The 23,728-nt window shown below is 45.3% G+C and overlaps 1 protein-coding gene across 3 annotated transcripts in view; it reads left to right on the plus strand.

Annotated features, from left to right (window-relative positions):
- The window catches only part of DNAH14 (dynein axonemal heavy chain 14), a 281,677-nt gene that overhangs the window by 138,837 nt on the left and 119,112 nt on the right, over positions 1 to 23,728 (plus strand). For all 3 annotated transcript variants that reach the window (XM_073671866.1, XM_073671867.1, XM_073671868.1), the window contains 21 exons: positions 2,155 to 2,263; positions 2,605 to 2,834; positions 4,162 to 4,278; positions 7,615 to 7,746; positions 7,985 to 8,117; positions 9,461 to 9,528; positions 10,076 to 10,269; positions 10,482 to 10,610; positions 10,835 to 10,975; positions 11,374 to 11,541; positions 11,643 to 11,813; positions 12,383 to 12,556; positions 12,633 to 12,719; positions 14,167 to 14,364; positions 14,469 to 14,630; positions 14,889 to 15,080; positions 15,415 to 15,587; positions 18,792 to 18,900; positions 19,054 to 19,179; positions 22,894 to 22,988; positions 23,283 to 23,442. In XM_073671866.1, the coding sequence (XP_073527967.1) occupies positions 2,155 to 2,263; positions 2,605 to 2,834; positions 4,162 to 4,278; positions 7,615 to 7,746; positions 7,985 to 8,117; positions 9,461 to 9,528; positions 10,076 to 10,269; positions 10,482 to 10,610; positions 10,835 to 10,975; positions 11,374 to 11,541; positions 11,643 to 11,813; positions 12,383 to 12,556; positions 12,633 to 12,719; positions 14,167 to 14,364; positions 14,469 to 14,630; positions 14,889 to 15,080; positions 15,415 to 15,587; positions 18,792 to 18,900; positions 19,054 to 19,179; positions 22,894 to 22,988; positions 23,283 to 23,442 (3,068 nt within the window). The remainder of the gene's footprint in view (positions 1 to 2,154; positions 2,264 to 2,604; positions 2,835 to 4,161; positions 4,279 to 7,614; positions 7,747 to 7,984; positions 8,118 to 9,460; positions 9,529 to 10,075; positions 10,270 to 10,481; positions 10,611 to 10,834; positions 10,976 to 11,373; positions 11,542 to 11,642; positions 11,814 to 12,382; positions 12,557 to 12,632; positions 12,720 to 14,166; positions 14,365 to 14,468; positions 14,631 to 14,888; positions 15,081 to 15,414; positions 15,588 to 18,791; positions 18,901 to 19,053; positions 19,180 to 22,893; positions 22,989 to 23,282; positions 23,443 to 23,728) is intronic.

The raw sequence follows: 23,728 nt of genomic DNA on the forward strand, positions 1-23,728 counted from the left end.
GACCCGCCTCCACCTCCTGTAGAGGCAAAGACCCGCCTCCACCTCCTGTAGAGGCGCAAAGACCCGCCTCCACCTCCTGTAGAGGGGCAAAGACCCGCCTCCACCTCCTGTAGAGGCGCAAAGACCCGCCTCCACCTCCTGTAGAGGCGCAAAGACCCGCCTCCACCTCCTGTAGAGGCGCAAAGACCCGCCTCCACCTCCTGTAGAGGGGCAAAGACCCGCCTCCACCTCCTGTAGAGGGGCAAAGACCCGCCTCCACCTCCTGTAGAGGCGCAAAGACCCGCCTCCACCTCCTGTAGAGGCGCAAAGACCCGCCTCCACCTCCTGTAGAGGGGCAAAGACCCGCCTCCACCTCCTGTAGAGGCGCAAAGACCCGCCTCCACCTCCTGTAGAGGCGCAAAGACCCGCCTCCACCTCCTGTAGAGGCGCAAAGACCCGCCTCCACCTCCTGTAGAGGCGCAAAGACCCGCCTCCACCTCCTGTAGAGGCGCAAAGACCCGCCTCCACCTCCTGTAGAGGCGCAAAGACCCGCCTCCACCTCCTGTAGAGGCGCAAAGACCCGCCTCCACCTCCTGTAGAGGCGCAAAGACCCGCCTCCACCTCCTGTAGGGGCGCAAAGACCCGCCTCCACCTCCTGTGGAGGCGCAAAGACCCGCCTCCACCTCCTGTAGAGGCGCAAAGACCCGCCTCCACCTCCTGTAGGGGCGCAAAGACCCGCCTCCACCTCCTGTGGAGGCGCAAAGACCCGCCTCCACCTCCTGTGGAGGCGCAAAGACCCGCCTCCACCTCCTGTAGAGGCGCAAAGACCCGCCTCCACCTCCTGTAGAGGCGCAAAGACCCGCCTCCAACTCCTGTAGAGGCGCAAAGACCCGCCTCCACCTCCTGTAGAGGCGCAAAGACCCGCCTCCACCTCCTGTGGAGGCGCAAAGACCCGCCTCCACCTCCTGTAGAGGCGCAAAGACCCGCCTCCACCTCCTGTGGAGGCGCAAAGACCCGCCTCCACCTCCTGTGGAGGCGCAAAGACCCGCCTCCACCTCCTGTAGAGGCGCAAAGACCCGCCTCCACCTCCTGTAGAGGCGCAAAGACCCGCCTCCACCTCCTGTAGAGGCGCAAAGACCCGCCTCCACCTCCTGTAGAGGCGCAAAGACCCGCCTCCACCTCCTGTAGAGGCGCAAAGACCCGCCTCCACCTCCTGTGGAGGCGCAAAGACCCGCCTCCACCTCCTGTAGAGGCGCAAAGACCCGCCTCCACCTCCTGTGGAGGCGCAAAGACCCGCCTCCACCTCCTGTAGAGGGGCAAAGACCCGCCTCCACCTCCTGTAGAGGGGCAAAGACCCGCCTCCACCTCCTGTAGAGGGGCAAAGACCCGCCTCCACCTCCTGTAGAGGCGCAAAGACCCGCCTCCACCTCCTGTAGAGGCGCAAAGACCCGCCTCCACCTCCTGTAGAGGCGCAAAGACCCGCCTCCACCTCCTGTGGAGGCGCAAAGACCCGCCTCCACCTCCTGTAGAGGCGCAAAGACCCGCCTCCACCTCCTGTGGAGGCGCAAAGACCCGCCTCCACCTCCTGTAGAGGCGCAAAGACCCGCCTCCACCTCCTGTGGAGGCGCAAAGACCCGCCTCCACCTCCTGTAGAGGCGCAAAGACCCGCCTCCACCTCCTGTAGAGGCGCAAAGACCCGCCTCCACCTCCTGTAGAGGCGCAAAGACCCGCCTCCACCTCCTGTAGAGGCGCAAAGACCCGCCTCCACCTCCTGTAGAGGGGCAAAGACCCGCCTCCACCTTCTGTAGAGGCGCAAAGACCCGCCTCCACCTCCTGTAGAGGCGCAAAGACCCGCCTCCACCTCCTGTAGAGGGACAATGACCCGCCTTTTGTTGGTGGGAAGTGGGGGAGACCACATATTCTTGTCCCTACTTTTGATGTGAGCTCACAATTTCTATCAATGTGATCTGACACATACCTGTGAACATATAAACTGGTCTTCCCAGTGATGATGCTTCCCATTAGTGGTCCGCTCGTGGTGTTTTAGTGGCGAGGTGCAGAAGAGTCTCCGTGTGATGGTGATTTCGCGGCTCACTGTGTGGCCATCATATCTTCTTGTGATGTTGCAGCTTTTCGCTCATTTCTGTGATTGTTTTTGGCCTTTCTTCTTCATAGTAGTCGATGACTTGAATGAGAAAATCCCTTCTGCGTCTCATAGCGATGAGTTACGATCTGAGTCCAGGAGATCGTACACCCCGAGCCTGACGGAGAGCCTGAGAAGAAGGTGAGCATGATCTCAGGACCTGAGAGAGCTCCACATTGTAGTGTCCCCGATGGGGTAAATGCTCATATTATGTTTTTCATATATATTTTTTTATTTGTTTTTTCGTGTTATTTTTTTTCTGTAATTGATGATCGGAAGTTGTCTCCAACCTCTGACTCCACTGACAAAAGTGCAACCCCCAGTCTGAGCTGATAGGACATGCTGAGGGTTGTAGTTCTTCCTTGTGACACGTCACGGCACTTTTGTCAGGACAAGTTTTCATCCTGTGGACTACCCCATTCACTGAGTGCAGAGTTCTTGAAATGTGAGAAGGTAGAACACAAAATGTAATGTATTTACAGGGAGGAACAGAGGTGGTATCTGGAGAAGCATCCGGAGAAGCTGCGTCTTCTGCTGGGGAAGCTCTACGTCTTTGCATTCACATGGGCGTTTGGAGGCGTTTTGACCCGAGAAGATGAAAATGAAGGAGATTCCCTCATTGGGCTTAAGGCCAGAGACGAATCTTTGGTGAACGTCACCTACGACTTCAACAACTTAGTTCATGACTTGTTCGAAGGAGAAAAAAACAAAGGTAAGATACTACTACTACTATCATCCCCTGCGTTACTGCTCCCCCTATTTCCTCCTTGTACCAGAGAGAAAGCCAAAAACCACACAAAGAAAAGCTCGGCCTCCGCTCCAATGATGGGGAATCTTCATCTTCAGCACAAGACATTGTGGACAATTGTAGCTTCAGCTTTGTGGGAACAGTTTGGGGTTCGCCCTTATCTGTTCCCCATGACTGTGCTCAGGCTCCATACAGACATGGAGGAGAACATGAGCGGCCACACAGAGCCCGGACCTCAGCCCCATCCTATAATGGAGATTGTGAGCACGGACCCCCAACATCAGGGTCTGACCCCACAAATGCTCCTCTGCATGAAGAAGCAAAAATTCCCATAAACGCCTCCAAAACCTTATAGAAATCCTTCCCAGAAGAGCGGAGCCGTTATATCTGCAGAGGAGCGACTCCATTATAATGTCTATGGGTGTAGAATAGGGGGGTCAGAAAATCAGAAAAGCTTCTAGAGATGTGATGTGGAGGGGGCACATACTATTCTCTATGTAATGCATGATGTAAATATTTTGACTAAGGGGTTGAATATTTTTGCAATCCTCTTTTTGTATAATGTCTTATATCTTGATCAGTAAATGTCCTTGGATCTCTAATAAAGCAAATTGAGACGTTTCTTTCTGTTCATATCTCCAGGTCCAGTTGTGAATTTTTTTTACATGCCGGATTCCCCCTTTATCCACTATGAGATTCCAGGGTTTATTTTGTGTCTCTGACAGCATAACCCCCATCGTGCTCTGATCTGGGCATAACCCTTGTAGAATGTAAGCCACAAGGACAAGGTCCTCTTCCCCCTGTACCAGTCTATCATTGTTAGCTCATTTACTGCAAGTGATATCTGTATTTTGTATGTAACCCCTTCTCATGTACAGCACCATGGAATCAATGGCGCTATATAAAAAAATAATAATAACAATAACCCTCATTGTGCGCTGATCTGGGCGTGTGTTGATCTGGGCATAACCCTCATCATGCGCTGATCTGGACATTCTCTGTTCTGGGCATAACCCCCATCGTGCACTGAACTGGGCATGCTCTGTCCTGGGCATAACCCTCATCATGTGCTGATCTGGGCATGCTCTGTTCTGGGCATAACCCCCATCATGTGCTGATCTGGGCATGCTCTGTTCTGGGCATAACCCCCATCGTGTGCTTATCTGGGCATGCTCTGTTTTGGGCATAACCCCCATCGTGCTTTGATCTGGACATAACCCTCATCGTGCTCTGATTATGCGCTGATCCGTGCACCGTTTCCATCACATATTTCTCATGTTTTGTTTTCCAGGAGTTCAGTTGCCTCTGGGAGAAAATTCGGTTTTCAGTTATTTTGTTGATCTCCAAACTGGGAATTTCGTGTCTTGGGAAAGTTTAGTTCCCTCCACAGAATCTGTAATCCAGAAAGGTAAGGCGGATTCTCTTAATATTACCGGGGAGCGATTATTTTTTGGAACAAACTTTTTTTGCTGCTGAAAAGCCGAACATGAACAAAGTCAGCGATAAAGCAGTATCAGGACAGAGGGGTCCGAATCTCAGTGTGCCCACCGAACCACGTGCCCTATGCGCGTTCGCAGATCGTCGGGCTGTGCAAACCCTAAAGGGATTATTCACTCTTTTAATGCAGCTGCAAATACGATAAAATAACCAAATAAACCCGGATCATATCTTCTTCCCTGCAGAGATAAAATAGAAAACAATGAGGGGTTAATCTTGGTGCAGTTTTAATGTCTGGACTTTTCTGAACCCTTTTTTTGGCCGCTCTCGGTTCCAGCTGCCGCCTTGACGGCTTGTGCTGATGTAACCGTTTATATTCACCTTCTACAATGATAATTATTTGCTTTTTTGGTTTTTTTCTTCTTGTTTTTGTCTTTGTCACTTTCGCTGATTTCACGCTTTTCGCTCCGTTCTTCCCCACATTGTGACCATTTATCTTCTCCTTTATCACCGAGCTCCTGTTCTTCCTGCAGGAGACCTCTCTCCCCGGTTCCTTTTAGCATATGAATAAGATAAGATGGACGGCAGGAGCGATGATTGTTTATAGCGAGGGCCGTCCCGTGATGTATTACCTACCACTACAATCATAGATTATCCGCTTCTCATCCAGTCATTTTTTTCCTTTCTTTCAGTATTGTTTTCATTGTTTTCTACGGTATAAAGCAGCAATATTTCACTGCACAAAACTTTAAAACTGCTTTAGTTTTTTTTTTCTAATTTTAATTAAAAAAGGAGATTATTTTTTTATTTAATTTTTTTTTTATAGTATAGTCTTATATATTTTATTCTACATAAAATACTTAAAGGGAATTCTCTGTCTGTGAAAAAGATAAATAAAATTATTCACTTTTTAAAGGGGTTTCAGGGTCAGTAATCCACCACCGTGAAATAGCAAATACATAAAAAAAAGCCTGGGTGAGAGTCTGCATGCTGTGAGAGGGGAGAGGGAGCAGCAACAGAGGAATCCTATTCAATAAACAGCACAGCTCTTACACCAGACTGAGAAGAACCTGCACTCCCTTTCACTCTCCTTCCTGCTGAGCTATTTTTATAGTTACAGATTCTCTCAAACTAAATTTGCTCCCATTCCCATAAAATGAAAACATAATTCACCATACTCAATAATAGTACTGCTATAACATACATGTATATAACACCACTATACACATAAATAGTACCACTATACTATACAGAGGTACACATAGTGTCGCTGTACCTTACACAAAAATAGTATCGCTATACTTTACATATTAATAGTGCTGCTGCACTATATACGTAAATAGTATCACTATACTGTACACCTAAATAGTAATACTATACTGTGCACATAAACACATGTACACATAGTATTGCTGTACCTTACACAAAAATAGTATCACTATACTTTACACATTAATAGTGCTGCTACAGTGTACACGTAAATAGTAACACTATACTGTGCCCATAAACACAGGAACACATAGTATTGTTATGCCATTCACAAAAATAGTATGGCTATACTTTACACATTAATAGTGCTGCTACACTGTACACATAAATAATATCACCATACTGTGCACATAAACACATACTATTTTTTGTGTAAGCTATAATAATACTATCGCTATACTTTACACATTAATAGTGCTGCTCCAGTGTACACATAAATAGTGTCACTATACTGTACACATAAATAGTAATACTATGAGACCAAAGCTGGTAGTCCAGTGTGTAGGATAAAACTTGTCCAAACATTGTTTAGGCATATTTGTAATCCACTTTCATCAATACAAATAATTAAAAAACTCCAGCAAATTTCAGACGAACACTGTGTTCTTAATCATGGCATAAAAAAGCAGACCGTTAAATCCTTATTTATAAATAGTACTGCAATAATGTGCACATCAAGAGACCTGCAACACTTAACCCTTTAATAGTACTGCTATACCATATACATAAACTACTACACTGTACATATTAATGGTAGTATTATACCATACACATAAAATGTACCACTACATTGTACACATTACTAGTACTGCAATATTGTGCACATAAACTATACCACTAAACTGTACACATTATTAATAGTGCTATACCACTAAACTGTACACATTATTAATAGTGCAATACCATGGAAATAAAATAAACCGCTACACTGTTCAAACTAATTGTACTGCTATACCATACACATAAAACATACCACTTCAGTGTGCACATTAATAGTACTGTTATACCATACACATAAAATATACCTCTACATTGTATCCACTAATAGTACTGCTATACTGTGTACAAAATGTACCATTATATTGTGCATATTAATAGTACTGCTATACCATTTACCTGAAAATAACCACTACACTCTACACATTAATAATACTGCCATACCATAAACATAAAACATACCACTACACTATACACATAAATAGTACTGCTATACCATATAATTGTAACATACCACTCGACTGTTCAAGTAGTAGTGCTATACCATACACATAAAATGTACCAGTACACTATACACATCAATAGTGCCTCTATACCATACACATAAAACGTACCAGTACACTGTACACATAATAGTGCCTCTATACTGCACACATTTACAGTAATATGTGTAGGATATCTTCTTGTAGGCTCATTTGGGTAATACTGGACGCCATCTGGGCTCACCCACTGGCCCTACAGATGCACTATATGGCCACACAGTATTGCGGTGGATTTGGCTTTGGGATGGACTGGGGAACAATATGACATACAGTACGTGGACATTGTACGCCAGCGAGGGACTGTACAGACGGCATTGTATCGCTATCTATGCTCCATAGCTGTAGGGGATCCTCCAGGCTTACACAGAGGCTCATGAGATGTGACACGATCCTCTCCCCGTTCACAGCGCCCGTGTGTGTGGATGGCGGTGTTATATTTAGCTTATTTTCAGCTGTTACCTTATTGTGCTGACAACACGTTCATTTCCCTCTCATTACTGTGCACACGGCTGATGCCTACGTGTATGTATAACATGCGGGGTGTTTAATGACGCTGACCCGTCATCGCCGTACTCTTACGCCCCCCCCCTTCTGTGAGCCAGCACCTTCCATTTATTACATGCTCTTCCATCCGTGGACAGCATGCAATACTCTATTCCTCCTGTAGTGGCCGCTGCAGAGTAAACGTGGCTACCGCGTGAAGACGAGCCGGATCGGCAGTGATCAACTTAACCCCTTGTATAAAATATTACTTTTTTTTCCCCTTTGTGTCCAATTAGAATTGTTATTGTCAGATCCATTGAGTGACCTAGGGGGTGCCGTTCATGGCTTCACCTCCACAGTGGACAGTGTGCGATATTCCTTCCTTACCAGCCTGTTGCTTCTACATAATCAGCCGGTGCTCCTCACAGGTGAGTGGAGGAAAAAGTTTCTGTCCAACTAAAATGTTCTTCTTAAAGGGGGTTAGCCCATGTGCTCCCATCATCCGGGAGTCGCTGATTTAGTGCTGCATCCCCTTCTAAGAATAACCCTGAATAATAACCTTTTTATAATCTGCTTCCTGCATCTACCACTAGAGGGAGCTCAGGAGCTCACTGCATACAATATTTAATCCCGACGATCCTATGTGATCTCTTTGATTCCATGTAGGTGACTCTGGAGTTGGAAAGTCGACATTAGTGCAGAACATGCTCGAAAAGCTCCAGAAACCTGGTGGACTGTCCGTAAAAGCTGGGACTGTGCTGGGAGATATCTTCCTATTTAATGAGTCAAGAAAAATAAGGTACAGATGTTGTATTTTCTAAGTTTCCGGCTCTCATCAAGGGGTAATAATGTTTTGCCTTTTGTTTAGTAGAGTGTGCTTTAAAAATTAAACGCACTTTAATGAGTGTGCACACCATTTTTGGGGGCTGTGGTTGGGCTTCAATCCATCTAAACTAAAAAAGTAAGCAACTTGGTTGTCTTATTTACAATTTGGCAACACCCACTGGAGTCAGAACTTGCAGCTCCATCTGCAAGGAACACACTGTGCTGTGAACCTGCAGCACCATGAGCAACTTCCATGAGCAGGGCACACACACTGGTCTCTGAACTTGCAGCTCCATGTGTAGGGAGCCCACTGAGCCGTGAAATTGCAGCTCTATGAGCAGGTAACATCCACTCAGGTCTGAACCTGTAGCTCCATGAATAGGGAACCAATAAGCTATAAACTTAAAGCTCTATAATCAGTGAACATCCACTGAGGTGTGAAACTATAGCTCCATGAGCAGGGAACACCCACTGATCTCTGAACCTGCAGCCTCATGAGCAGGGAACACCCACTGATCTTTAAACCTGCAGCTTCATGAACAGGGAACACCCACTGATCTCTGAACCTGCAGCTTCATGAGCAGGGAACTGAGCTCTGAACCTGCAGCTCCATGAACAGGGAACACCCACTGATCTCTGAACCTGCAGCTTCATGAGCAGGGAACAGCTACTGAGCTCTGAACCTGCAGCTTCATGAGCAGGGAACACCCACTGATCTCTGAATCTGCAGCTCCATGAGAAGGGAACACCCACTGAGCTCTCAATTTGCAGCTTCATGAGCAGGGAACACCCATTGAGCTTTGAACCTTCAGTTCCATGAGCAGGATGCACACACTAATCTCTGATCTTGGAGCTTTATGCGCAAGAAGCCCACTGAGCTATGAACCTGCAGCTCCTTGAGCAAGGAGCACCCAATGAGCTCTGAATTTGCAGATCCATGAGCAGGGATCAACTACTGAGTTCTGAATCTGATTCTCCATGAGCAGGGAGCACCCTCTGGGCTCTGAACCTACAGATCCGTGGGCAGGGAACACCCACTATGCTCTAAACCTGTATCTTCATGAACAGGGAACACTCACTGGGTTCTGAATTTGCAGCACTACAAGCTCTGAGGTCAAATCAAAGATTGGATGAGGAATGAGGATTTATCCAAAATATATGTATGTTCCTGCGGCTATGCAGTGAGACAGTAATATATAATACATCCATACCTGATGGCTTATAGCAATACACATTTTCCAAACAAAATATTTTTTTAATATTTAATAGAAAAAAATGGTGGTGAGACGCCACTTAGTTAACACATGATATGATTAGTCTTTTACAGAGCATTTCATCACTAACAGCGGTGTCCAGAGATGAAGACTTCCCATTATCCGTGGATGGTAAGATTAGGATCGATCTATCTATCCCTCTATCTATCTATCTATCTATCTATCTATCTATCTATCGATTTATCGATCTATCTATCCGTCTGTCTATCTATCTATCTATCGATTTATCGATCTATCCTGGTTTCTGTGTGGATGTTTTATGCAACATGTAAATAGGGATTTGCACCCCCCATTCAGATTGGAAGGGGTCTGATACCCAGCACCTTCACCAATCATCTGTTTGCAGATCATGCGGTGGCCGATTGTACACAGTGTATGGAGCCGGAATAATACTGCTCTGTACACTGTGTAGTGGCCATTCTCGGTACTGCAGCTCAGATTACATTGACTTCAATAGGAGCAGATCTGCAGGAATGGGACCGGCCACTACATAGTGTACGGAGCTGCGGTGCTCTGGCTCTATACACTGTGTACACCCGTGTAGGTTGCTGGGTGTCGGACCCCCAGTGATCTGATATTGAGCCTCCATATAGGTCATCAATATATATGTCCTGGACATCAGTTTTATTACTATATTGTATATGTGCATTTTCCCTAGATGCGTCACTCTCTGGAATCGTCACAGATGGAGCAATGTCTGACAGTGAACTCGGCTCTCAGAGAATGAAACAACTCCTAGTGTCCATGGTCCAGCTCGGGCCACACACCGGTGCTGCCAGAATCCAGAACCAAATCCGCAGCAAACTGGTGAAGAAAGGCCGGGACACCCTGGGGGCTCCGAGGTCCAAACAGGTAAAAACTGCATGTCATTCATCTCAACGAGAACTGTGTAATACCTTATTTCCCCTCTGGGAGTGCTGCAGGGTAACTGAACACTTACTGCCAGGTTTTCCTACCGATTGCAGCTGATCGCTGATTGTAATCCGCTTATAACATGGAGAAAATGCCTGAAGCAGCATATTTTGGGTTTTTATCTTTCTTTTCCCCCTCACTCTTGTTCTTAGGTGGCCATATTTATAGACGATCTAAATATGCCAAACCCAGAAGAATACGGCGCTCAGCCCCCGCTGGAGATGATGCGCCAATTTCTGGAGCTTGGAGGATTTTATGACACCACGTCACTTACATGGAAGGTGGGTGCATACTTGCTTTACTGGGGGTCCAACATTCTTACATAAAAGGCTAAAAAGGACCCCGGAGAAAGCACCTTTGCCCCCACAGTGTATAATGCAGAGCAGCTCCGTGTGGGCGGGGCTATCGTTTGATTGACAGATCTGCTATTGACAGAAGGCAGAGTTGAAAGACAAAGCTTTATTTACATAATACTGGAAAACGTCTTTAACCCTTTCACCTGCAGAACATCCAGGACACCACTGTGATTGCTGCATGTGCTCCCCCTGGTGGAGGCCGCAGCGAGATCAGCCCCCGGCTGCTGAAACACTTCTGCATGCTGACCCTGCCTCACCCCTCCGTACAGGCGCTGCAGCATATATTCCAGGTAATGTGCGTTTCCTAGGCGCAGCTCTTTGATGCCTCTTTTAAATTTGTTTTAAAATAAAAAAAATATTGCACATAGTTTGCATTTATTATCACTTTTTGGCGTGATGGTTTTTTTCGCCGTCACTTTTTGGCGTGATAGTTTTTTTTCGCCGTCATGGTTTTCTATAGTTCGTCTGCTAGACACTGCTACCCTCTAGTGGTCCAAAGTAGAACCTGCAAGAATAGGAAGTCGGGAAAAGAGCAGAGGAGTAACTTGAATCTGACGAGATGACTCTGCACGTTCTGCCCTATTCTACACAGTAAAGCTGTCAAGTGATCTGCAGGAAATGAACAATGTTTGATGTCACTGCCGTGTCCTGTGATCATTCTACAATGCTCGTCGCTGACTTTTTTCAGGTCCAGCTTGGATCGTTTCTGCTGCATCACAACTTTCTCGCCGATATCCAGAAATGCCGCAGTCTGCTGTCCTCCTGTGCGATCGCCATGTACTACAGGACGTGTCACAGCATGTTACCCACGCCCGCCAAGTGTCACTACACCTTCAACCTGAGAGATCTGTTTAAGGTACCTGCAGCTTCTGATGTGGGGGTCCTCCTCCGCCCCCCGTACGGTCCCTGCAGTCCTGTGCAGGGCAATGTCACCGCTCCGCTCTTCCTCCCCACCAGGTCCTGCGGGGACTGCTCCAGGCCAGTGAAGCCGTCATCATCACCAAGGACATGGCGGCCCAGCTGCTCGTGCATGAGACAGCGCGAGTATTTCATGACCGTCTCATCGACACGGGAGACAGAGAGCTCTTCTATCAGGGACTGTCCGAGGAACTGCGCAACTACTTCAAGGTACGAGAGCGACCAGCGGCCAAAAGTCCTCATCCCCCTATAAGGGTCCGGTCTCCAGATTATACAGCGTTCAGTGTTCCTCGGGGGAGGGATCAAGTGCGTGGTTCACCTATACCAGGAATAACACTGCGCAGGTCAGACTGTGCGCTCTCCTGAAATACTCTGTGCTGCTGGGAAACCTGCTTCTTCCTCTATGTAAATCAGTCTGTGAGCTCTCCTGAAATACTTTGTGCTGCTGGGTAACTTGCTTCTTTCTCTATGTAAATCAGTCTGTATTCTCTCCTGAAATGCTCTGTGCTGCTGGGAAACCTGTTCCTTCCTTTATGTAAATCAGTCTGTATGCTTTCCTGAAATATACTGTGCTGCTGGCGACCACCAGAGGATGGAGGAAGGAAAAGACTCGGGTTATAGAGAAAGTGAGATCAGACTGATCCATTGGTGTGCAGTGAGCGCCCCCTAGTGGTGGATACGTGTAGCTAGCGCTTTACCCTTTGCCTCTATGATGGACAATGTTGGGGGCCCTTTGTGAGTCGCCCCCTGATTCCTCCCGTCATCTTCTCGCTCTGTAGGTTTCTTGGCCGGTGGAGACGTTGATGAAGGATCCGGTGCAGTTTGTTGATTTCTTGGAATTGGATTCAGCAGCAAAGAACCGAGTTTATCGTCCGGTGATAAATCACAAACAGCTGGAGGCCAAACTGGAGGAGAAGAGGATGAGGATGAGGATGATCGCGGCGAGCTCCGGGGTCCGTGTCCCGCTGTGTTATCCTACAGACCCCGATAAATCTCCTGACCTCATCCGTCTCCTCCTCTGTCCTGCAGGAAACCTACGTGTTCTTTAAGGAGGCTGTCCAGCACATCACAAGGGCGGCCCGAGTGTTCAGACAACCCGGGGGCCACATGATGATGGTGAGACGCAGTACACACTACGTAATGTCCTGACACTGCACTCCCAGAGCTGCATTTATAATTCTGCAATCTCCTAGAATTCACTGCTTGTTCTGATTACTTGGGCTATGTGACATTCAGGATCAGTAATGTAATGTATGTACACAGTGACTGCACCAGCAGAATAGTGAGTGCAGCTCTGGGGTATAATACAGGATGTAACTCAGGATCAGTAATGCAATGTATGTGCACAGTGACTGCACCAGCAGAATAGTGAGTGCAGCTCTGGAGTATAATACAGGAGGTAACTCAGGATCAGTACAGGATCAGTAATGTAATGTATGTACACAGTGACTGCACCAGCAGAATAGTGAGTGCAGCTCTGGAGTATAATACAGGATATAACTCAGGATCAGTAATGTAATGTATGTACACAGTGACTGCACCAGCAGAATAGTGAGTGCAGCTCTGGAGTATAATACAGGATATAACTCAGGATCAGTAATGTAATGTATGTACACAGTGACTGCACCAGCAGAATAGTGAGTGCAGCTCTGGAGTATAACACAGGATGTAACTCAGGATCAGTAATGTAATGTATGTACACAGTGACTGCACCAGCAGAATAGTGAGTGCAGCTCTGGAGTATAATACAGGATGTAACTCTGGATCAGTAATGTAATGTATGTACACAGTGACGGCACCAGCAGAATAGTGAGTGCAGCTCTGGAGTATAATACAGGATGTAACTCAGGATCAGTAATGTAATGTATGTACACAGTGACTCCACCAGCAGAATAGTGAGTGCAGCTCTGGAGTATAATACAGGATATAACTCAGGATCAGTAATGTAATGTATGTACACAGTGACTGCACCAGCAGAATAGTGAGTGCAGCTCTGGAGTATAACACAGGATGTAACTCAGGATCAGTAATGTAATGTATGTACACAGTGACTGCACCAGCAGAATAGTGAGTGCAGCTCTGGAGTATAATACAGGATGTAACTCTGGATCAGTAATGTAATGTATGTACACAGTGACGGCACCAGCAGAATAGTGAGTGCAGCTCTGGAGTATAATACAGGATGTAACTCAGGATCAGTAATGTAATGTATGTACACAGTGACTGCACCAGCAGAATAGTGAGTGCAGCTCTGGAGTGTAATACAGGATGTAACTCAGAATCAATAATGTAATGTATGTACACAGTGACTGCACCAGCAGAATAGTGAGTGCAGCTCTGGAGTATAATACAGGATGTAACTCAGGATCAGTAATATAATGTATGTACACAGTGACTGCACCAGCAGAATAGTGAGTGCAGCTCTGGAGTATAATACAGGATATAACTCAGGATCAGTAATGCAATGTATGTACACAGTGACGGCACCAGCAGAATAGTGAGTGCAGCTCTGGAGTATAATACAGGATAGGTAATGTGATATTTTTCTGTCTTGTGATTCCAGGTGGGACTGGATGGATCGGGTAAAGTGAGCACCACTGCGCTCGCCTGCTATATAGCGAATTGTAAACTGTTTCGGTTGTCGGTGACTCAGGGTTACGGCCACACAGAGTTCAGGGAGGATCTGAGGAGAGTGTATAAGGAGGCAGGAGTGCGGGGGCGCAGCGTGGTGCTCCTCATCCGAGGCTCTGACATCGTTCAGGTGAGATATTGAGCTGCGGTGCAGGTCAGCAGATGATTCCTGGGGTCGGGGGTCCGATCTTGTCTACGGAAGTCCTCAGACTTCATCTTCTGCTTCTTTCTTAGGATTCTTTCTTAGAAGACATTACCTGCATCTTGAATTCAGGGGACGTTCCCGACCTGTTTGACAGAGAAGAGCTGGACGGTCTCCTTGTGGAGCTGAAAGCCGAGGCTGCAGAAGCCAATATGTCTGACGGCCCCCAGTCCGTGCTGTCATTCTTCCTGAAGGTAGGGGGGCATTTACTTTTCGGTCACACAGCTGCCGCTCCAGCCGTGCCTTCCATGTACTTTTATCATTGAAAGATCTGCAACTTTCTAATATACTTTTAGGTTTCAGTTTCTCACCATTTGCAGAGATCTTGCAAGTAGTGAAGAATCGAAACTCAAAAAGTTGCAGAACTTTTCTTTCTGCAGCGATCGAGCTTTGGACTCGGGCTCCGCAGCAGCAGAGCGCCATTATATCAGCGCTCTCTGATTTCTCCGCAGAGGGTCCGGTGCAATCTCCATGTGGTTCTGGCGGTGAGCCCCGCAGGACAGACCTTCCGGGAGCAGTGCCGGACCCACCCGTCACTAGTGAACTGCTGCACCATTGACTGGTACGACGCGTGGCCCCAGGAGGCCCTCCTCAGCGTGGCAGATACTTACATCACACAGCAGGATCTGGTGCAGGAGAACCAGGTGAGATCCGGACAAAACATCGGGGTAGGTTTATTAATATATTTGTGCTGAGACCTTGACGAAAAATGTGCAAAAATTCGTTGAATAATTTTTGCATCTTCTTTCAGTTGTGTTTATGTGATCTAGACACTTTTTTCAGCCTTAAAACGACAATATGCATCAAGGTTGTAATGCTCCTTCTCACCTGCGGGGGCACTGCAGGGAAATTAAGGACCCTGCTACCTGATTGCAGCTGATCGATCCCAGCAAAGAGCAGCTGGGAGGAAACTTCTGAGAACTAGGACCGGTGTGAGGTGGACGTAGACCTCACCCCGCGTTGCTTGTGTGTTCGCAGAGTCACATTGCGCAGGTTTGCGTCGCCATTCACAAAAGCGTTTCCAGCATAGCTGCACGGTACCAGGAGGAGACCCGACGGCGCTATTACATCACACCGCAGAGCTACCTGAGCTTCATAGACACCTTCTCCCACGTCCTGCAGAGGAAGAAGCAGAAGCTGATGGAGGACAGGTGCTCGCTGAACGTTGACTCATGAGCCTCTTTAGACGTTACGGTGCCGGGAGCCCAGCAGCAAACAACGGGACCGGCAGATGTGGCCCGACCATAACCATCACTATTCTCCAGCATCCGACTATTTATCCAAATTGACCCCTTTGGTGCCACAATCAATATTTTTGTGCCAAAAGAGCTGGCTCGCTGACCGATCTTCAGCCCTGGGGATCACCTGGGCTGACAATGTCTAAAGTGCTCTGTGTCATAGGAACGGTAGTCACCCTGCATTGTTACCCTTTTCACCCGCACGATCAAGCATGGTCTATAGGACTGTCTGACAAAGCCGAGTCCTGTGCTCTGCTGTGTTCAGTAGTCCTATGGAGGAGGACTGGACCGTGAGCATACGTGTCTAGGTCCAGGGGTTTAGAGCCCTGTTTTGGGACTGGTGGGGGTCTCAGGAGTAAGACTATGTGCCCACGTAGCAGATTTCATGCAGAGCGTTTTTGCCTCTCTGGCAGAAAAAAACGCATGCAGATTTACATGCAGATTTACATGCGTTTTTTTCTGCCAGAGAGAAGCGTTTTGTCAGCGTTTTTCAGCGTTTTTTCAAGCACTTTTCCAAGCGATTTTAGCATCACTTGGAAAGTGCTTGACAAGTTGGTCACACTATATAAATCCATGCAACCGGCAACCGGCATGGATTTATAATGTGTGACCAACTTAGATGCTTTAAATGCTGCATCTATAGTAAAAAAAAGAATTAAAAAGTTAAAAATAAAAAAACCTGTATACTCACCTCTCTGGTCTCCTCCCGGAGACGATCCTCTCTCCTCGGCGTCCCGCAGTGTACTGTCAAGAGCTGCGGTGACATCATTTAGTCAGCTGATGGTCACGCGACCATCACCTGACCGCTAACGTCAGCGGTCGCGAGACCATCAGCTGACTAAATGACGTCAGCGCAGGTCCTGACAGTACACTGCGGGACGCCGAGGAGAGAGAACGCCACCGGGAGCTGTAGGGAGGAGACCAGAGAGCTGAATATGCAGGTTTTTTTTATTTTTAACTTTTTAATTCTTTTTTTTACTATAGATGCAGCATTTAAAGCATCTAAGTTGGTCACACATTATAAATCCATGCCGGTTGCCGGTTGCATGGATTTATATTGTGTGACCAACTTGTCAAGCACTTTCCAAGTGATGCTAAAATCGCTTGGAGTAGTGCTTGAAAAAACGCTGAAAAACGCCGTAGTCTCCTCTTCATCCCGTGTACCACACGCACTGCGATTACGCTGCAAATTCGAGGCCATTGAATTTACTTGAAACACAGCAAATCCACATATACCTGCGGGTTTGCTGCGTTTCAATGTTCCTCAATGGCCGCGAATTTGCAGCGTAATCGCGGTAGAAATGGTCATGCTGCGTTTTGCAACGCAATGTGAATTCGGCTCGCTAATTAGCGCATCATGTGCACAGCACTTCCCAATTCACATTGCTTTGTATGGCAGATGGTTTTACAAGCGTTTTCGCGGCCGTAAAAACGCCGCAAAAACGCTACGTGGGCACATGGCCTAAGACCACCAGCAATCAGTGAAATATCGCCTGTACTATGGATAAGGGGATAAAGGGATTTTTCCCAAAATTTAAAGTTGAGACATCCCCCAGGCCTGCGAGGCCCCTGGCGCTGTCCTGTGTGATCCCGCAAATCATCCCATTTTACGTGTACTAATGCGTTAGATTACTGAAGTGTTCTAATGTATAATAAAAAAAAAAGTAAAAGTTTTAATAAAACATTTCTTGAAACAAAAAAAGCAAAATAAAAAACAGATTTATTTTTTAATAAAAATAAAAAAAATCTGAAATAAACATCTTTTATCATGTCTACAATCTGTAAAATTTGTCAGAAACATAAAATATGAGGGGAAAAAAAGATGAAAAAATGGCAACATTTAATTGTTGGAACATTCCTCTTAACAACAATTAAAATTAATTAAAGTCCAAATCATCTTTTGCAAATTTTTACCTTATTTTTTGGGGTTTTCCGGCAGATTTTTGATGGCGCAATGTTGGATGAATTTTGCAAACTTTTTTTTTTTTTTTTTTTGGCTCTTTTGCTTTTTTTTTTTAGTGTTAAAAGTTGCACAACCCTTTAAAGGGAATCTGTCAGCAGGTTTTTGTTATGGAGTTTGAGAGCAGAATTTTGTAGGGGCAGAGAACCTGATTCCAGCAATGTATCACTGACTGGGTTGCTTGGTGCAGTTTTGATAGAATCCCTGTTTTCTCTGCTGCAGATCTAGCAGAGCTCTGAATGCTAAGCTCTGTATAACCCCCCACACATCTGATTGGTCGCTTCCTATGTACACTGTACATTATCAGCCAATCAGCGGTGGGGGCGGAGTTACACAGATTAGCCTGACTCTCTTGCACATGACACCTAGTCCTGCAGTGATAATCTCCTGCTGATAGAACACTGATTGTATTGAAACTACAGAAAGCTGCTGAGCAAGTAACACATCCCTGGAATGAGGGTCTCAGCCTCTACATCATGCTGCTCTCAAGATTAAATATGGAAAACCTGATGACAGATTCCCTTTAAAATCTTTCACGTTACCCTAACTACAAAAAATACAGACATGATGAATTGGGCAAAAACATCTGAAATTGGAGTAAAAGAGGTCATGAATTAGGAAAAAAAAGAGAAAATCACAACCAAAAAAAGATGCAAATTTAATGATGAATTAGCCACAAAAAGTTAAAGATTAAGTTAAAAAATACATTCTGAAACTAAAAAAAAAAAAAATTAACACAGCAATGTCAGGAAATCAAAAACGTTAAGCTTCCAGAATGGCAAAGCTAGAAAAATGTACTGCAGCTAAAATAATAATAATAATAATAATAATAAATGATATAAATGAATAATAAATAATAAAATAAATCCCTTCCTCAAGGGGTTCATCTTCCCAGAGGTCCAATCGCTGGCTTTCTGATACCGAGCTCCAATTCCAGCACCCACCAATAGAGGGAGCTCAGGAGCTTACTAAACTCAATAATTACACAATGCAGTGAGCTCCCCCTAGTGGTGGCTGCAGGCAGACAGAAGTTCATCATTTGACTCTATGAAATGAATTAGCACTGAATTTAGGTCCTAAAATCTGTATGTAAATGATTAAAGAAGGAAATGTTCATATCATATCTGTGCTCTTACTAGTAATGTGTTTTCACCCAGGGATCGTTTCTTCACTGGGTTATCGAAACTCCTGGACGCAACATCTTCTATAGAGATCATGCAGGAAGAACTGGTCACCCTGGGGCCACAAATAGAGGAGAAGTCAAAGGTAGCGGCGCAGGGATCAAGGCTGATCAGATATTTTATGTCCGGCTCTATGATCTGGTGTCTGTGGAATTAGTTTTTGGACATAAAATCTTCTTGTAATCACAGAAAGCTCGTGATTGGTTCTCTCCTCTTTCTTCGCTTCTGCCTCTTTCAGGAGATAGAAGAATTAATGGTGAAGCTGCAGAAGGACTCGGTGGTGGTGGAGCAGGTGCGAGCCATCGTACAGCAAGAGGAGGCCGTGATGGTGCAGGAGACCAGGATTGTACAGGAGTATGCCCAGGTGATCGACTTTCCCTTATATCATGATAACATTTACCTCCAGGTATGAAAAGTAATGAATAATTTATCTCCTGAATTGTATTATACACCAGAGCTGCACTCATAATTCTGCTGGTGCAGTCACTGTGTATATACATTACATTACTGATCCTGAGTAACATCCTGTATTATACTCCAGAGCTGCACTCACTATTCTGCTGATGCAGTCTCTGTGTACATACATTACATTACTGATCCTGAGTTACATCCTGTATTATACTCCAGAGCTGCACTCACTATTCTGCTGATGCAGTCTCTGTGTACATACATTACATTACTGATCCTGAGTTACATCCTGTATTATACTCCAGAGCTGCACTCAATATTCTGCTGGTGCAGTCACTGTGTACACACATTACATTACTGATCCTGAGTTACATCCTGTATTATACTCCAGAGCTGCACTCACTATTCTGCTGGTGCAGTCTCTGTGTACATACATTACATTACTGATCCTGAGTTACATCCTGTATTATACTCCAGAGCTGCACTCACTATTCTGCTGGTGCTGTCACTGTGTACATACATTACATTACTGATCCTGAGTTACATCCAGTATTATACTCCAGAGCTGCACTCACTATTCTGCTGGTGCAGTCACTGTGTACATACATTACATTACTGATCCTGAGTTACATCCTGTATTATACTCCAGAGCTACACTCACTATTCTGCTGGTGCAGTCACTGTGTACATGCATTACATTACTGATCCTGTACTGATCCTGAGTTACATCCTGTATTATACTCCAGAGCTGCACTCACTATTCTGCTGGTGCAGTCACTGTGTACATACATTACATTACTGATCCTGTACTGATCCTGAGTTACATCCTGTATTATACTCCAGAGCTGCACTCACTATTCTGCTGGTGCAGTCACTGTGTACATACATTACATTACTGATCCTGAGTTACATCCTGTATTATACTCCAGAGCTGCACTCAGAGACTGCACCAGCAGAATAGTGTGTACATACATTACATTACTGATCCTTAGTTACATCCTGTATTATACTCCAGAGCTGCACTCACTATTCTGCTGGTGTAGTCACTGCGTACACACATTACATTACTGATCCTGAGTTACATCCTGTATTATACTCCAGAGCTGCACTCACTATTCTGCTGGTGCAGTCACTGTGTACATACATTACATTACTGATCCTGAGTTACATCCTGTATTATACTCCAGAGCTGCACTCACTATTCTGCTGGTGCAGTCACTGTGTACATACATTACATTACTGATCCTGAGTTACATCCTGTATTATACTCCAGAGCTGCACTCACTATTCTGCTGGTGCTGTCACTATGTACATACATTACATTACTGATCCTGAGTTACATCCTGTATTATACTCCAGAGCTACACTCACTATTCTGCTGGTACAGTCACTGTGTACATACATTACATTACTGATCCTGTACTGATCCTGAGTTTCATCCTGTATTATACCCCAGAGCTGCACTCACTATTCTGCTGGTGCAGTCACTGTGTACATACATTACATTACTGATCCTGTACTGATCCTGAGTTACATCCTGTATTATACTCCAGAGCTGCACTCACTATTCTGCTGGTGCAGTCACTGTGTACATACATTACATTACTGATCCTGAGTTGCCTCCTGTATTATACCCCAGAGCTGCACTCACTATTCTGCTGGTGCAGTCACTGTGTACATACATTACATTACTGATCCTGTACTGATCCTGAGTTACATCCTGTATTATACTCCAGAGCTGCACTCACTATTCTGCTGGTGCAGTCACTGTGTACATACATTACATTACTGATCCTGAGTTACAGCCTGTATTTTACTCCAGAGCTGTACTCACTATTCTGCTGGTGCAGTCACTGTGTACATACATTACATTACTGATCCTGAGTTACCTCCTGTATTATACCCCAGAGCTGCACTCACTATTCTGCTGGTGGAGTCACTGTGTACATACATTACATTACTGATCCTGAGTTATATCCTGTATTATACTCCAGAGCTGCACTCACTATTCTGCTGGTGTAGTCACTGTGTACATACATTACATTACTGATCCTGAGTTACATCCTGTATTATACTCCAGAGCTGCACTCACTATTCTGCTGGTGCAGTCACTGTGTACATACATTACATTACTGATCCTGAGTTACCTCCTGTATTATACCCCAGAGCTGCACTCACTATTCTGCTGGTGGAGTCACTGTGTACATACATTACATTACTGATCCTGAGTTATATCCTGTATTATACTCCAGAGCTGCACTCACTATTCTGCTGGTGTAGTCACTGTGTACATACATTACATTACTGATCCTGAGTTATATCCTGTATTATACTCCAGAGCTGCACTCACTATTCTGCTGGTGTAGTCACTGTGTACATACATTACATTACTGATCCTGAGTTACCTCCTGTATTATACCCCAGAGCTGCACTCACTATTCTGCTGGTGCAGTCACTGTGTACATACATTACATTACTGATCCTGAGTTACATCCTGTATTATACTCCAGAGCTGCACTCACTATTCTGCTGGTGCAGTCACTGTGTACATACATTACATTACTGATCCTGAGTTACAGCCTGTATTATACTCCAGAGCTGCACTCACTATTCTGCTGGTGCAGTCACTGTGTACATACATTACATTACTGATCCTGAGTTACCTCCTGTATTATACCCCAGAGCTGCACTCACTATTCTGCTGGTGCAGTCACTGTGTACATACATTACATTACTGATCCTGAGTTACATCCTGTATTATACTCCAGAGCTGCACTCACTATTCTGCTGGTGCAGTCACTGTGTACATACATTACATTACTGATCCTGAGTTACCTCCTGTATTATACCCCAGAGCTGCACTCACTATTCTGCTGGTGCAGTCACTGTGTACATACATTACATTACTGATCCTGAGTTACATCCTGTATTATACTCCAGAGCTGCACTCACTATTCTGCTGGTGCAGTCACTGTGTACATACATTACATTACTGATCCTGAGTTACAGCCTGTATTATACTCCAGAGCTGCACTCACTATTCTGCTGGTGCAGTCACTGTGTACATACATTACATTACTGATCCTGAGTTACCTCCTGTATTATACCCCAGAGCTACACTCACTATTCTGCTGGTGCAGTCACTGTGTACATACATTACATTACTGATCCTGAGTTACATCCTGTATTATACTCCAGAGCTGCACTCACTATTCTGCTGGTGCAGTCACTGTGTACATACATTACATTACTGATCCTGAGTTACAGCCTGTATTATACTCCAGAGCTGCACTCACTATTCTGCTGGTGCAGTCACTGTGTACATACATTACATTACTGATCCTGAGTTACATCATGTATTATACTCCAGAGCTGCACTCACTATTCTGCTGGTGCAGTCACTGTGTACATACATTACATTACTGATCCTGAGTTACCTCCTGTATTATACCCCAGAGCTGCACTCACTATTCTGCTGGTGCAGTCACTGTGTACATACATTACATTACTGATCCTGAGTTACATCCTGTATTATACTCCAGAGCTGCACTCACTATTCTGCTGGTGCAGTCACTGTGTACATACATTACATTACTGATCCTGAGTTGTACGTGCAGAGGGCTTTGTGATTTCTCAGCATGAATTGTAATTCTTGTCTTCTTCTATGCAGCAAGCGGAGCAGGAGCTGAGGGACGTTCTCCCTGCGTTGGAGGAAGCCGTTTCTGCCCTCGATTCCCTGGATAAAGCCGACGTCTCAGAAGTGAGGTAAGAATAGGAATCCGGATTCAGCAGCTCCCAAGACAAAACTAGATGTATAAAGCCATATACCATGAGCTCCCCCTAGTGGTGGCAGCAGGAAACCAGAATTATATTATCTTGTCAGAATTTATACACTGGTCCTAATATGTAACTGCAAAATAAGAATCTGGAATTACAGAAGGATGGACGCCTGGGCCTGGCACCAAAGCTCATAATGTAATCATTGAAAAACAATGGAAAGGAAAATTGTGTCTGACCTGATTTATATAAACATTCATTGGAACCAATTTTCTCTTGCAGAGTTTACACTCACCCGCCATTCCTGGTATTGACGGTCATGAACGCTGTGTGTGTTTTGCTACAACAAAAGCCTGACTGGTCCACAGCCAAATTGCTGCTTAGAGACCAAGGATTTCTCAAAAAACTGGTCAATCTAGATAAGGACAGTATCCCAGAGAAGGTATCACATCTCAGATTCCTCATTCTTTTCTTATCCTGTCCCTAGTGGTGCCTCTGATAAAAAGTTTAGTTTCCATGCTGCCATCTATCTACAAGAATATAACTGCTATAATACTGCCCCCTATGTACAAGAATATAACTACTATATTACTGCTCCTATGTACAAGAATATAACTGCTATAATACTGCTCCTATGTACAAGAATATAACTACTATAATACAGCTCCTATGTACAAGAATATAACTACTATAATACTGTCCCTATGTACAAGAATATAACTGCTATA

Source organism: Phyllobates terribilis, unplaced genomic scaffold (assembly GCF_046119375.1).
Source record: "Phyllobates terribilis strain yellow unplaced genomic scaffold, ASM4611937v1 Scaffold_3__8_contigs__length_932513732, whole genome shotgun sequence".
Classification (NCBI taxonomy): domain Eukaryota; kingdom Metazoa; phylum Chordata; class Amphibia; order Anura; family Dendrobatidae; genus Phyllobates; species Phyllobates terribilis.